The following is a 16,168-nucleotide window of genomic DNA, read 5'->3' as shown; positions in this document are numbered from 1 at the left end:
TTAGATATGACTTCTCACTTGCCGATGGTAGCTTGCCAGTTGCAATTATCCTGATAGTTCTCCAATATCCCCAGTGCTTATGTCAGAACTCATTAAGACAATTTGCAAAGTCAGTCCAGTGTCTCCAAACTATTTGTAAACAATTTTACAACACCAAGTTATAGTCCAGCAATTTTATTTTAAATTCACAAGCTTTCGGAGGCTACCTCCTTCCTCAGGTGAACGATGTGGCTACCTCCTTCACCTGAGGAAGGAGGTAGCCTCCGAAAGCTTGTGAATTTAAAATAAAATTGCTGGACTATAACTTGGTGTTGTAAAATTGTTTACAATTGTCAACCCCAGTCCATCACCGGCATCTCCACATCCAAACTATTTGAGCAACCTACTTACCTCTTGGAATGGATTCTTGTTTCTTGGCACTGAGCTGGAAAATTAGGCAAACAAAATTATTGACAGCAATACAAACTCATCACTAGAAATTGCGTGGAATGAAAACATATTTTACAGGCAAACAAATAGAATACCGTAAAACTGAAATTTCCATCTATATTTTCCTCAGCTCTATTTAATTGATTTGTCTGATGGCATGCTGCTGCAAATTTCAACCCTTTGTAGCGTATTTGAGGTTACAGTTTGATGTGAGAAGTGTTCAAGAATTATGTTTCACCAGTACTTTACAAAAAATGTGATTTATAATAATATGTAACCTAGATCTTTGAACAGACAAGGCTTTTATCTCCATCTCTATGAAACAGCATATTTTTCCAAAGGATAGTTTGTTAAACCCTCATGTTTATGACACATTCAGAGCAAAGTTGCGCTTCCCTGAACCCAAAGTTTTTCTCTCCCTCTCCTGAAGGTGGTAATTCATGCTGGGGTTTGATCTCACTGATGTTAGCAAGTCTTTGGCACCTTTTTGAAATGGCCATTCCTCATATGGAAGTTGAGATGGTGGATGTCTGCAGGAACATCATGGCTGAGTCCCATCCTGTTGTCACTATGTCCACAAAGGCACACACTTTTGTATAGCTTCACTATATAGCGATCAGGAGTGGGAACCATGACTGATTTCTCCATTGTTATCACACAAATCCAAGAGACGTGGAGGCTAACTGTAGTTTCCTCACTGCTGTTTCATCCAAGGTTAAACTTGGAATCTGTCTCAATGGTATGGCTCAGAACTGTACCTTAGGTTCATTTATCCATTGGTTCATTGGGGGAGTTCAGTACTGAAGGGATTTTAATGTACATTAAGAAACAAACTAATCTTGTAATATTTTTGAATTTAATGCTAATCTATTAGCAAGATGGAGATTTACAGGAAGTATTGAACGTACTGCAAAGCAAAATTTTGAATGCTGCAGCAGCCTGGTGACACCACGGCAGGGGGTGAAATGAACAGTGGACGGCACCAAAATTCTAAAATGGTTTGTTGTTAATCAGTCAGACTGTTGGGAGAAGTACATCCCCACAAGTAAAGTGCTTTTTAAAATCCCAATTAACAGGAATTTAAGGATAAATATCAAAGGATATTAAAATTTATCATTGTTGTAACTGCTTTTTAAAATAAGTGCTTGTGACTGGAGTCCTCCTTTGAAATCATTATATGGAAAAAGTAAATATTGCAGAGACATATTAATAAATTGCTAATGAAAGTTACTTGTTTTACATAACCAGCTTTTTTTTTTAAAAACAATAATTATTTTTTCACTTCCATTGTGCAAATTCTCTTGACCTATAACATCCAGCTCATTCTATTAGATTTTGAACATGTTCTCTTTAGATTTAATATACATTTGTTATGTAGTAAATCATATTGAGCTTACCTCTCACTGCCACGAAGCATTTTTGGATCAAAATATCTGTAGTCATCGGTTTCCTATAGAAATTACATTGAGGATTTTAGCCCAGGAGGTAGAATTACACCTTGAAAGGAATAGTGTGGGCGGGAGCAAGCCCGATTAAAAAGAAATTCAGAAAAACTTTGCATTACCTTAAAGTGCAATTATTATTCTTCACCTCCACTGATGAAGAATGCAGTACATTGCACCTTCAAAATCAGACTGGCAATTTGAACTGTTGACATGTTCTTATCTACTTTGCTACAGAGTCATGGAAACTCTACGTTGCAGTTAACTGTTAAGATTTAAATTTTTGACCACCAGCTTCAACTTTGCACAAACCTAAACTTTCCAATATTTAAAGAACAGATTTTCTTCAAAATTAAAAATGAATTGATGCATGATATCAGCATGTAGAAAGAGAATTGATCATATCACTAGCGATAGAAACACAAAAGTTGGTGTTTGGATGTTTAATTCATTCCACAGATGGTAGGACCAGTAACCCATCCTTATCTATATTAGGTGCCAAGAATTGAAGCATTAATCAAAAGCCTGTTCCAATCTGTTGGCTAATTTAAAATATGCTTCACCCAACTAATTGCTAGATATATAGTAAATAAAATTAAACATATAAAATAATCACCATTAGCCAGTTGCTTATGTTTTTAAAAAGAAAGTTAATTTATTATGCTTCCTCCTATTTGGATTCCCCAGAACAAAGCATGACCGCAACCTGCCCAGAGCTCTGATAATGCAGATGCAAGGAAATAGTTCCAATTGTTCCCATCCCCCAGTAAGGCTATGGTGGCTTTTTCTGGGAGGCCAGCCAAGATTTGTAACTCACCATGTGGGAGATTGCAGAAGTGATTGCATTCTAACTCCCATGCAGAATGTGTTGACAGACTAGAGTATGACACTGCATCAGTTTGCACCATTAGGTTCAAAGACCAAAGTGACCAATTTAAATGCTTTGTTCACACTGTGATTTATTAGCACCTCTCTTTCTATTCATGCCCAATTCACACTATTTTCAGCATCAGTAGCAAAGGAGAAAAACATCAAGATGATTAACTACATGTTCTTCTGATGCTCCTTCAATCACCCAACAGTCATGCCTTTATATTACAGTATTTCACCTATTGCCTCAATCCAATATTTAATTGTAAGTCATGGCTCCAATATTTCCTCATATAGTAAGTTCCTGATCTCAGATCAATCATTGGGGCAAAGTATTGAACTTGGTGTTCCCAAAGAAAATGGGAGTGTTAAGCCTAGTGACGAGCTAAGAATGGCATTGACAGTCCCTCTTGATTGGTAAACATGATGTGGAGATTTCAAATAAAAATTTTTGGACTATAACTTGGTGTTGTAAAATTGTTTACAATTGATTGGTAAATGCTGCCTAGAGTAGAGACCTAAGGAGGGAACTAAAGGATAAAAACTCAAAATTACCAATAAAAAAAAATCAGGTTTAAACATAGTTTAAAAAATGAGATTCTGTAAAATGTCTGCTATAACCACATTTGATACTTTATTACTGATATTATTATTCAGCAGGTCTAAAAAAGGCTTGTAATTTTTCAATTCACATAGAATGTGAGGAACAACATACAATGTACAATGGAAGGGGAGAGGCGGGAGGGAGTGAAGGAAAAAGGGAGAGAAGGGGAAATAAGGGAGAGCAGGAAGAAGGGGAGGGAGGTGGGGAGGGAAGGGGAAAAGGGGAGGGAGGTGGGGAGGGAAGGGGAAAAGGGGAGGGAGGTGGGGAGGGAAGGGGAAAAGGGGAGGGAGGTGGGGAGGGAAGGGGAAAAGGGGAGGGAGGTGGAGAGCGAGGGAGGAGGGAAGGGCATGAGAAGGGGAGTGGAAGGAGCAAGAGGAAAGGAGGGATGAGAGGAGGGGAATGGATAGGGAAGAGAGCATGAGGGACAGCAGTGGGGCAAGAGGAGAGACACAGAGGAGGAGAGGAAGGGGAGAAGAGTGGGAGGAGGTAGGAGACAAAAATTAAAGAAAATATGGGGGTTGCAGAAAACAATCTCTGCAGCAGGTGGGGGCAGAGAAGGGAGCAATGGCAAAAGATCTAAATGGTGGGATAGCTGGTGAAACATCTCAGCTGGGGATGCATCTCAATTGGGCCACCACCCTGGAGCATCTCTGCAGGGGGGTGAGGTTGGGGAGTCTGAGGTTCACAATTTACCACAGACATTATGCAGTTCTGTTGCGTACAGCAAGAAATTGCCACAAAGTCATCGATGGTCAGGATGCGGAGATACCTGCAGACTCAATTCACCAATTCCCAGTAGGATGTATTGTTTTGGCAGCTAATATTAAGTGACATTTAACATTGAAAATACCCAGCACAGCACCAGCTACAGGCGTAACAGGTAATGCATGTAATTTAATACATAACTGATGTCCAAGATAAGTCAGTTCGTAGATGATCTGAAGTTTGTTTTCTTCTTCAAATGACATACACTATGTATTTTCAACATTAAAAATAAGATTAACCAACCGAGCAAATTAAAACTCACACTACTGGTTTGGACCTCTTGTTGGAAAAGTCCAGACAGTTTCATTTAACGTGCCTCTGGCCTTTGTACACACTTTTGTGCCAAGACACTAAGGATTTCATAATTAAATATCCGCTTAATTTTCTCTCCCATTCTCCTACACAAAGAAAACCATTGTTCTGCTCATTAATTCTGTTGACTAACTCTTTTGATCCACAAAAAATAAAACATAAAATGCACAATTTAAAAAAATTTTGGAAAGTACTTCAGAGTAAAAACTGAATTTTACAAATCATAAACATGACTTTCCATAATTCCCAGTACTGCATACAGATAAAGTCTTATTGCAAACAGCTGTTTAGTTGAAGTAACTGTTACACCAGGAAATTTCATTTAAGGGTTAAATATTCTAGTCCGCTATGGGCTCATACGAGTAATCTGTACCCATGAGTAGCAATTCTCCAGATATTTTTACTTCATCTGCAATCGTCCAAATAACAGTACTAAATATGCAATTTAAGTGAAGATGTACATGTGGAACTGGGTAGCACAGACCTCCTCAGCCTCTCCATATTGTTGATCATATGAGAATAGACTGGTGACCAACATAAAAGGGAACCCAAAAGTCTTCTATAGGCATGTAAACAGTAAACAGGTTGTAAGAGGAGGGGTGGAGCTGATTAGGGAGCAAAAAGGAGATCTAGTCACGGAGGCAGAGGGCATGGCTGAGGTACTAAATGAGTACTTTGCATCTTTCTTTACCAAGGAAGATGATGCTGCCAGAGTCTCAGTAAAGAAAGATATAGTTGAGATACTGGATGGGCTAAAAATTGATAAAGAGCAGGGACTAGAAAGGCTAGCTGTACTTACAGTAGATAAGTCACCCAGTCCAGATAGGATGCACCCAAGGTTGCTGAGGGAAGGGTGGAAATTGTAGAGGTACTGGCCATAATCTTCCAAACATCCGTAGATACGGGGGTGGTTCCAGAGGACTGGAGAATTGCAAATGTTACTCCCTCATTCAAAAAAGGTTGTAAGAATAAACCCAGCAACTACAGGCCAGTCAGTTTAACCTTGGTGGTGGGGAAACTTTTAGAAATGATAATCCGGGACAGAATTAGCAGTCACTTGGACGAGTGTGGATTGATTAGGGAAAGCCAGCACGGATTTGTTAAAGGCAAATCGTGTTTAACTAACTTGATAGAGTTTTTTGATGAGGTAACAGAGAGGGTAGATGGGGACAATGCAGTTAATGTGGTGTATATGGACTTTCAAAAGGTGTTTGATAAAGTGCCGCATAATAGGCTTGTCATCAAGATTGAAGACTACGGAATAAAAGGGGCAGTAGCAACATGGATACAGAATTGGCTAAGTGACAGGAAACAGAGAATAGTGGTGAACGGTTGTTATTCCAGACTAGAGGGAGGTGTACAGTGGTGTTCCCCAGGGGTCAGTACTAGGACCACTGCTTTTCTTGAAATATATTATTAATGACTTGAACTTGGGTGTACAGGGCACAATTTCAAAATCTGCAGATAACACAAAACTTGGAAGTGTAGTGAACAGTGAGGAGGATAGCGACAGACTTCAAGAGGATACAGACAGGCTGGTGGCATGGGCAGACACGTGGCAGATGAAATTTAACGCAGAAAAATGCGATGTGATACATTTCGATAGGAAGAATGAGGAGAGGCAATATAAACTAAAGGGTACAATTCTAAAAGGGGTACAGGAACAGAGAGATCTGGGAGTATGTGTACGCAAATCGTTGAAGAGGGCAGTGCAGGTTGAGAAAGCGGTTAAAAAAGCATGCGGGATCCTGGGCTTTATAAATAGAGCATAGAGTACAAAGCGTCATGAAAAACACTTTATAAAAAACGCTGGTTCGACCGCAACTAGAGTATTATGTCCAGTTCTGGGCACCACACTTTAGAAAAGATGTGAAGGTCTTAGAGAGGGTACAGAAGAGATTTACTAGAATGATTCCAGGGATGAGGGACTTTAGTTACGTGGATAGACTGGAGAAGCTGGGGTTGTTCTCCTTGGAATAGAGAAGATTGAGAGGAAATTTGATAGAGGTATTCAAAATCATGAAGGGTCTAGACAGAGTAGATAGAGAGAAACTGTTCCCATTGGCAGAACGGTCAAGAGCCAGAGGACATGGATTTAAGGTGACTGGCAAAAGAACCAAAGGTGACATGAGGTAAAACTTTTTTTTAAAAAACACAGCGAGTGGTTAGGGTCTGGAATGCACTGCCTGAGGGGGTGGTGGAGGTAGATTCAATCATGGCCTTCAAAAGGGAACTGGATAAGTACTTGAACGGAAAAAATTTGCAGGGCCACAGGGATAGGGTGAGGAGTGGGACCAGCTGTATTGCTCTTGCATAGAGCCGGCACAGACTGGATGGGCCGAATGGCCTCCTTCCGTGCTGTATCCTTTCTGTGATTCTATGACACCAGTCAACCACGTTATCATGCTCCATTACCTCTCCTCCACTGTTCAGCTCCACGGGATTCCCCTTTGTGTGGTTCTACTCCTCTCTATCCAAACCTAAACAATGCATCTCTAGCAATGGCTTCTCTTCCCACCACAAAAAAACTGAGCATCACCACCTCCAGAATCCCCCAAGCATCTATCCTTGGCATCCTACCTCTTTCTCATCTACATGCTGCCCTCAGTGACACTATCTATAGGCACAGGGTCAGCCTCTACATGTATGCCAATGACACCCCTCTGCTTCTCCAACACTGTTCCTCACTCTACAGCTACCTCTGGACTGTCAGTTTGCCTGCCCAAGATCAAATCCTGGATGAGTTACGACTTCCTCCAAATGAACATTGTGAAAATTTATGGTATTGTTTTTGACTCCTACCACAAGTTCTGTTCCTTTGCCACTGACTCCATACCCCTCCCAGCCACTCGGTCAGGTTGAACCATATGCATATGGTAGATAGTGTTTACTGCAGAAATGTCGTAACACAAGGGAGTTTTGCATTATCCTTTAACCATTATCAATTCCACCTATGTACTTCAGTACAGCAACACTCAATTCTTACAACACACCCCTTGATTGTGTGGATCATCAAACAGTGAAGGCGGTTTCACACAACAAATAGAGGAAATCTGAAACACTTTGCCCCCCTTTGGATGCTGAGTCAACTGAAATTTACCAAACTGAATTCGAATGATTTGGTGTTAGGTAAAGGGTATCAAGGGATATGGATTAAAGGCGGGGAAATGAATTTGAGGTACGGATTAGCCATGATCTAGTAGAATGGTGGAACAAGCTCGAGGGGCTAAATGGCCTACTCTTGTTCCAATGCATCTATGTTCCTCAGTGAAGTACAGATATTGGGGTAATCTCATAATTTAATCTTGTATTTCTGATCTTATAAGGTTAATACTGGCAATTTTACTCACAGGATTGGATTTCATCTCTATTAAGTTGTCCAAGACACGAGTCACTGGTAGATTCTGGAAAGGAGATAATCAGAAATTCATCAGTTATTGGCTATAAAGAATGGCAGTGAAATATTCACACAGGTTCCAGTATCTTTATAAGACTCCTTTGATTAAGCTTATTTCTTAACACTGGTATTTATATTATATGAACCAAGGTATTCTGACATTAAAAAGATTAAGACGAACATGTTAACTAACAATGATCACATTTCTTCAGTGTAGATGTCATCCCATATCAATGGTAGAGTGAATTGGCTGCTGACATCCAACATAACTCCCACTGCCAATCTTCCTGTCAGAAAAAAGAACTAAAGCAAGATAAAAGTCATGTGTCATGAATCTGACAATACGAATAGGGCAAGCGATTTGCTATTCTTTAGATCCAGTCAGAAACCGATTATTCACCATTTCTTGGACTTTTTATGCAAAATTGCATTATTTGCAAAGGAAAAAACTGACACCTAAATTTCTCACTGCAAGTGTATGTCCTGAGTATTAAATAGGGAACAACTCGGGGGGGGGGGGGGGGGGGGGGAAGAGGGAGATGAGGGGAAGAACAAAGTTATTTGAGCAAAATTAAAAAGTCACTTTAAATAAGAACTTGTGCCATTTTAGTTCAGAAAAAAATCCTTAATATGTGCTATTTTTGTTCATCTCAAGTTCTCCCAGAACTTCCACTTCACCTAACATTTCAGTGGCATGGCTGGTATAAAGGCTATGTTATGTGGTTATGGATAGAATTTCTTCCCTCCTCCAAAAAGCCCAGTTAATATGAACAAAAACATGTCAGACAGATGGATATTTACCTCTGATAAAACTAACCTCTGATGCACAGCCATAGATTTGAAGTTAAACCATATTTTTGTACCTGGACTGACTCAGGGTAATGCCAAATAAGGTCTGTCTGCACTGCACTGTTTACATAAGACGCCTCAGAATCAAGTTGAGTAGGATGCCTCACCCCCATAAGGGCAACAATTTATACTACTACGACATCAATAGATAACAAATTTTAACCCTGAAGTTGAATTCATACTGGAATCACTTCAGAATTACATTCCCAATATAACAGAGATTTAGTTAGTATTTCTGATTTATAAATATTGTACAGAAATTCAAATCCATTTGTTAAAGAACTAAATTAGTAGCTTTTCTGACAAGATTTTTAAAAAAGCTGATTAACTGTTTTCCTGCTGAATTTGTAATAAATATTTAACAAATAACGATCAAGGTATAAAATTTAGAACAGAAGGAAAAGTCAAGGATAAGGAAAGGCCACTCAGTCTATCAACTTGTCCCTCCAGTATTTCAACTCACCCAGCCTAGCATTCAACTGCATCTTGAACTCTCCTACAGTCTTCAATTCCACTACCTTATCTGGGAGATTATTTCAAACATGTAACACCCCAAAGCAAATAAGCGTTTTCTAAGATTGGTTTTAAATTTACTTCACATTAAAGTCCTCTTGTCCTACTAGCCTAACTGATCTCAAAGTAATATTCGAGATTCACCTTATCCACAGCATTTAATACTTTATATACTTCATCGAGGTCACCCCTTCTTGCTAGACTTTAGACCAGGAACTTCTCTAATCTTTCTACATAGCTCAATTCATTTATGTTTGCGAGCAGGAACAATAATTAGAATTTATATCGGTGCTGTGGAGGAGCAAAAGGGATTTAGATGTTCATGCACAAAAATCACTAAAAGCTAGTGCAAAGGTACAAAACTAATTGAATGTTAGCCTTTATCTCAAGTGGGTTGAAATTCAAAAGTGAAGGAGTGATGCTTCAGTTGTACAGAGCCTTAGTCAGACTCCATCTGGAATACAGTTTTGGGCTTCAAACCTCAAAGGTAAAAAGTTAAAAACAGTAGATGTCCAAAGGGACTTAGGGGTTCAGGTACATAGATCATTGAAGTGTCATGAACAGGTGCAGAAAATAATCAAGGAGGCTAATGGAATGCTGGCCTTTATATCGAGAGGACGAGAGTACAAGGGGGCAGAAGTTATGCTGCAGCTATACAAAACCCTGGTTAGACCGCACCTGGAGTACTGTGAGCAGTTCTGGGCACCGCACCTTCGAAAGGACATATTGGCCTTGGAGGGAGTGCAGCGTAGGTTTACTAGAATCATACCCGGACTTCAAGGGTTAAGTTACGAGGAGAGATTGCACAAATTGGGGTTGTATTCTCTGGAGTTTCGAAGGTTAAGGGGTGATCTGATCGAAGTTTATAAGATATTAAGGGGAACGGATAGGGTGGATAGAGAGAAACTATTTCCGCTGGTTGGGGATTTTAGGAGTAGGGGGCACAGTCTAAAAATTAGAGCCAGACTTTTCAGGAGCGAGATTAGAAAGCATTTCTACACACAAAGGGTGGTAGAAGTTTGGAACTCTCTTCCGCAAACGGCAATTGATACTAGCTCAATTGCTAAATTTAAATCTGAGATAGATAGCTTTTTGGCAACCAAAGGTATTAAGGGATATGGGCCAAAGGCAGGTATATGGAGTTAGATCACAGATCAGCCATGATCTTATAAAATGGCAGAGCAGGCACGAGGGGCTGAATGGCCTACTCCTGTTCCTATGTAAATACAATTGTAAACAATTTTACAACACCAAGTTATAGTCCAGCAATTTTATTTTAAATTCACAAGCTTTCGGAGACTTCCTCCTTCCTCAGGTAAATGTTCAGGAGCTCCTCGAAGCCTACGCATTTAATAGGCTCCTCGAAGCCTATGCGTAGGCTTCGAGGAGCTCCTGAACATTTACTTGAGGAAGGAGGAAGTCTCCGAAAGCTTGTGAATTTAAAATAAAATTGCTGGACTATAACTTGGTGTTGTAAAATTGTTTACAATTGTCAACCCCAGTCCATCACCGGCATCTCCACATCATGTAAATACAGGCATTGGAGGGGGTACAGTGCAGATTCACCAGAATGATACCAGGGCTTTAAAGGTTAAATTATGAGGACAGGTTGCATAAACTTGGTTTGTACTCCCTTGAGTTTAGATGGTTGAGGGGCAATCTATTTGAGGCCTGAGATTGATAGATTTTTGATAGGTAAGGGTATTGAGGGATATGGATCAAAGGCAGGTAAATGGAGTTGAGGTACAGATCAGCCATGATGTCACTGAAAGACGGAACAGGCTCAAGGGTCTAAATGGCCTATTCCTGTTTCTATGTTCCTATGTATACTCAAATATTACTTACTTACACATCTATTGCATTCTAAAATAAATATTCATTTACTTGAACAATGCTCAAGAATATGCACATTAATTACTGTTCTTTTGTGGTTTCCTTTAATACATTGCACAGCATTAGAGTCACTTTTGAAAAAAAAATATAAATGACTCCAACTTCAATGTTTCTCCTCCCTCACACCACAAAAAATAAAATAAACATTGGATAAGTTGCTAAGTTTAACATGGCTTTAATTCAAACAGATCTAGAAATGCTAAAAGGCTCCTTTGAATGTCACCAAAAAGATCCTATTCGCAAGCCAATTTGATGGAGTTAAATACCAATAAATGCAGACTCTCTTAAAGTCTTCTGTGCTTTAGATGCATGTGAGGTATGACTACAGCAAGAGTTCAAATTGTGTACTTAACCACAAAATTAACCTTCCTATTGCTGACCACCAGTTACAGTTGCTGGATGCTAATAGCATGCCTTTTCATCTTTAAAGCATACATAAATGGGCCACTTTGATCCTTGCAAACTATCCAAAAGTTTATCATTTGGCTGTTGATTCACAAATGGAAGGAGTCAAGTTAAGCAATTAGATTATTTTCAGGTTACATTTATTTACCTGTGGTTTGGAATGGAGCTTTTATTATAGACTGTGCTGTTTGTCCCTTTTATATATTTAAGGCATCGGATTCTGCAGTAAAATGTATGCATAAAAAAGGAAGCTGCTGTATGCATCGCTCACGTGGATTCCCTTATATAACTATCATAAAGAGGTGCTGTAGTAAACTACAAAGATATCAGTGTTTAATGCCTCTTTGGTTTTATACTGCCAGTAGTTATTTCACTAAAATTTTCCACAGACTTGCAGGACTGGCAGAAGACTACATATTTTAAGCCTAGTGAGACCATGTCGGCATTCATAATGCATGAAGTTAACAGTATAATTATATTATTTTACTTTGGGAAAACAACAGGTGCTTTTAATTGAAATCGTATGTTTCTTTTTTTTTGAGTAATTCATTAAATACTTGAGCCCTCTTTAAAATATTCATTGGTAAAATCACTTCTTCCCCCAGATCAGATTTTATGACAGATTAATGCAGAGTTCCCCAAAGCATTTTCCTCTCCATCTATCTATTTTCTCTGCCAAAACAAATTTAACTTTTAATTAATACCAATACAATTTAAAAAAATCAGTTGAACCACCTTAGAATCGTAAATTCTTTTTAGGCATCTTAATTTTTGAAGGAGGGAGCACAACAATTTCATTCTTGCAAATAGTAGCTTATTGATTTTCCCCACCCCGAAGCAAAGGATACAATGCTATTTTACACAGAGAACATAAATTCTATGTAGTAATTTGGCTTAGAGGTGCATTCTTGTACACAGCATGTATAGCTAGCCGAATAGCCACCCACTCCACTTCCTGTAAGACACAATATTCAATGTAATGGCTAAAACATTTTCCCAAGTTTCCAGTGTTCTGAATACAGATCTATCTTTAAGGGACTTGAGGAAGGTATGTACTATTGAAGTGAGTTGCAATTACTCGAAGTGGTCCTGTAAAATGGCCTCCAATTCAGTCTTCCTCAAAATATCCTAAACAGATGACTATTAAGAATTGCACTATGCCACAAACTGTTAGTGCACAGATCTGCACCTATTTTTCTTATGAATCCCTGACCTTGTCTGGAAGATACTAAATGTATCATTCAACCACCGACCTTCGGGTAAGCGTACTCCAAGGCGGCCTTCGAGACACACGACAACGCAAAATCGTCGAGCAGAAATTGATAGCCAAGTTCCGCACCCATGAGGACGGCCTCAACCGGGATCTTGGGTTCATGTCACGCTACACATAACCCCACCAGCGAACAAAAGTTATCTGTTTTTACTATAACGGGTCATTTGCTGTCTTTCTCTTCCGGATGTTTCTATGTTTCTGCCTCTCTCTCTCTCTCTCTCTCTCTTTTTTTTATGGTTGTTTGTATATTCGGTGGCCCTGTAGGTAACACCTCTCTGTCTGAACACTTTGATTGCCTCGGCAACGGGCAGTTGGAAAGACTATCTGTAATCACCAGGTATTGTTCTGTGATTTATAAATGCGAAAGGTTCGAGGATTTCATTTCCACATTCACCTGAGGAAGGAGGAAGCCTCCGAAAGCTTGTGATTTTCAAATAAAATTGTTAGACTATAACTTGGTGTTGTAAAATTGTTTACAATACTAAATGTAGACAGTTTTCATTCTTTCCATTCTACTAATGGTCAGCCCACCACCTGGGTTTAAACAATGTGGGAAGGTTGATTAGGTGTGAGCAATCAAACTAAAATGCCTGAGATACTGCTTGGAAACATCACCAGAAAGTTGCATTAATTGGGATTTGCACCACACCTTCAGGGTTGATGTAAGGTTTTTTTGAGATGTAACTTAATTTTCCTCAACCACCACCAATGCAAGGTGAGCAACCCAAGCCATGACCACTTGGCAAGTTTAAAGGAAAAATGGTAGAAGTATGGGCCTGGTCGAAGAAAACTTTGCTTACACTGCCTTGGTTACTCTTTTAAAAAGCATCCTGGAAAACCACATATGCAGGAAGTGCCGCCAAGTGCTCGAGCTCAGAGCTTCCGAGCTGGCTTCACCACAGGGCACACGGGAAGCTGAGAGTTTTGTGGATAGCACGTTTTAGGAGGTGGTCACCCCGCAGCTACAGAGAGTTCAGGATGAGAGGGAGTGAGTGATCACCAGGCAGACTAGGAGGAACAGGCTGGCAGTCCAGGAATCCCCTGGGAGTGTGGCACTCACAAATCAGTATTCAATGTTGAATACCAGTGAGGGTGATGAGACCTAGGGGGAGTGCAGTCAGAAGCAAATCCATGGTACCATGGGAGACTCAGCTGCACACGGGGGGTACAAGAAAGTGTAGAAATGCATTTGTTATAGGGGATTCAATAGTCAGGGGGTTAAGACAGGTGTTTCTGCAACTGCAAACGTGTGTCCCGAATGGTGTGCTGCTTCCCTGGTGCGAGGGTAAAGGATATCATTGAATGGGTGCAGGACATTCTGCGAGGGGAAGGGGAACAGCCAGAAGGCATGGCCCATGTTGGAACCAATGACATAGGTAGGAAAAGGGTTGAGGTCCATCAGGCAGAGTTTCAGGAGATGGGAAAAAGATTAAAGAACAGGATCTCAAAGGTGGTACTCTCTGGATTACTTCCAGCGCCATGTGCTAGTGAGTGTAAAAACAGGAAGACAGTGCAGGTGAATGCATGGCTGAAGAAGTGGTGCAGGAGGGAGGGTTCCAGATTCCTGGAGCATTGGGACCAATTCTGGGGCAGGAGGGACTTCTACAAGTTGGAGAGGGCTGGGGCCAATGTCCTCATGGGGAAGTTAACTAGTGCTGTGGGGGAGGGTTTAAACTAATTTGGCAGGGGGATGGACACCAGGATGCAGCAGCAAAGAGAAGACACAAGGTGCCTTTAAAACTAGGAGGGACAAATAGCAACAGAAAGAATAGTGTAGAAAGAGCAGGAATTAGATGGAGGAAACAGCAAAGCCGACGAGCATGCTGTTGGAACGCATGTATGTTAATGCGAGGAGTGCTACAAATAAGGTTGATGAGCTACAGGCGCAAGTTGCCACATGGGGTTATGATATAGTGGCTATAACAGAGAACATAGCCTTGAGAATCCCTACGTGGTCAGTTTTCGGTAAAATATTAAAATGCCTACGTGGCAAAGAAGCAGAATGTAAAATGGTTAGAAAGGGTTAATTAGTTAGTAACTGAGATTGGTACAGGTGGCCTAGTTTGCGTAGTCAGCAGGTTTGCATGGTCTTATCAATGTAGAGTCTTTGATGTGATTCAAGGACTGGTCTGAATGTCTCCATGTTTATGGCAGATCAATATAGGTAACGAGCTTAGCCAAAGTTGAAAGACATTCCAGGTTGGGAGATAAGGAACAGAAGGAACAGGGAAGAACATTCCAAGTTGGAAGGTGAGGAAGTATCCCCTTTGATGTCTAACAGCAACATGGTCAGCACATGGATTGTCTACGATTGGCCGGAAATAATGTAACCTCGCATGGCAACCTGTGCCCGGCTTATGATTGGTGTTGACCCTCGTTAAGTATGTTCCAACCCCTATTGATTTGTATAAAAACATGTGGATTTCTGTATGTTTCTTGTTCTTGCTCTGCCAGCATAGAGGGACTCTATCAGGAGTCCAAATCAATGCTGCAGACTAAGAACCCTGCTATTAAAGTTGTGATGAACTTTAAAATGTATTCGACGTCAGTTTTTACTGAACCAGACTGAGGGGAAAGAATCCGGATCGTCAGCCTGACATCAATAGTCAGGAAAATGCTGGAATCTATTATTAAGGATGTGGTAACGGGGCACTTAGAAAATCATAATATGATTAGGAAGAGTCAACATGGTTTAATGAAAGGGAAATAGTGTTTGACAAATCTATTGGAGTTTTTTTTGAGGCTGTAACTAGCAGGATAGATAAAGGGGAACCAGTGGATGTAGTATGTTTGGATTTTCAAAAGGCATTTGATAAGGTGCCACACAAAAGGTTGTTACACAAGATAAGGGCTCATGGGGTTGGGGGTAATATATTACCATGGATAGAGGATTAGTTAACAGACAGAAAACAGAGAGTAAGAATAAACGGGTCATTTTCAGGTTGGCAGGCTGTAACTAGTGGGGTGCCGCATGGATCAGTGCTTGGGTCTCAGCTATTTATAATCTACATTACTGACTTAGATGAAGGGACCGAGTGTAACGTATCCAAGTTTGCTGATGATACAAAGTTAGGTGGGAAAGTAAGTTGTGAGGAGGACACAGAGTCTGCAAAGGGATATAGACAGGTTAAGTGAGTGGGCAAGAAGGTGGCAGATGGAGTATAATGTGGGGAAATGTGAGGTTATTCACTTTGATAGGAAGAATAGAAAAACAGATTTTTTTTAAATGGTGAGAAACTATTAAATGTTGGTGTTCAGAGGGATTTGAGTGTCCTTGTACATGAAACACAGAAAGTTAACATGCAGATACAGCAAGCAATTAGGAAGGCAAATGGTATGTTGGCCTTTATTGCAAGGGGGTTGGAGTACAAGAGTAAGGAAGTCTTGCTGCAATTGTTTAGGGCTTTGGGGAGACC

The 16,168-nt window shown here is 40.2% G+C and overlaps 1 protein-coding gene across 2 annotated transcripts in view; it reads right to left on the bottom strand.

The window, feature by feature from the left end:
- The window catches only part of scfd1 (sec1 family domain containing 1), a 136,016-nt gene that overhangs the window by 14,765 nt on the left and 105,083 nt on the right, over window positions 1-16,168 (bottom strand). For both annotated transcript variants that reach the window (XM_067991389.1, XM_067991390.1), the window contains 3 exons: window positions 7,773-7,826; window positions 1,827-1,879; window positions 391-424 (listed from right to left, as the gene is read on the bottom strand). In XM_067991389.1, the coding sequence (XP_067847490.1) occupies window positions 391-424; window positions 1,827-1,879; window positions 7,773-7,826 (141 nt within the window). The remainder of the gene's footprint in view (window positions 1-390; window positions 425-1,826; window positions 1,880-7,772; window positions 7,827-16,168) is intronic.

The sequence above is a fragment of the Heptranchias perlo genome, chromosome 10 (genome assembly GCF_035084215.1).
Source record: "Heptranchias perlo isolate sHepPer1 chromosome 10, sHepPer1.hap1, whole genome shotgun sequence".
Taxonomy (NCBI): domain Eukaryota; kingdom Metazoa; phylum Chordata; class Chondrichthyes; order Hexanchiformes; family Hexanchidae; genus Heptranchias; species Heptranchias perlo.
This window is presented reverse-complemented; position numbering and strand designations above follow the sequence as displayed.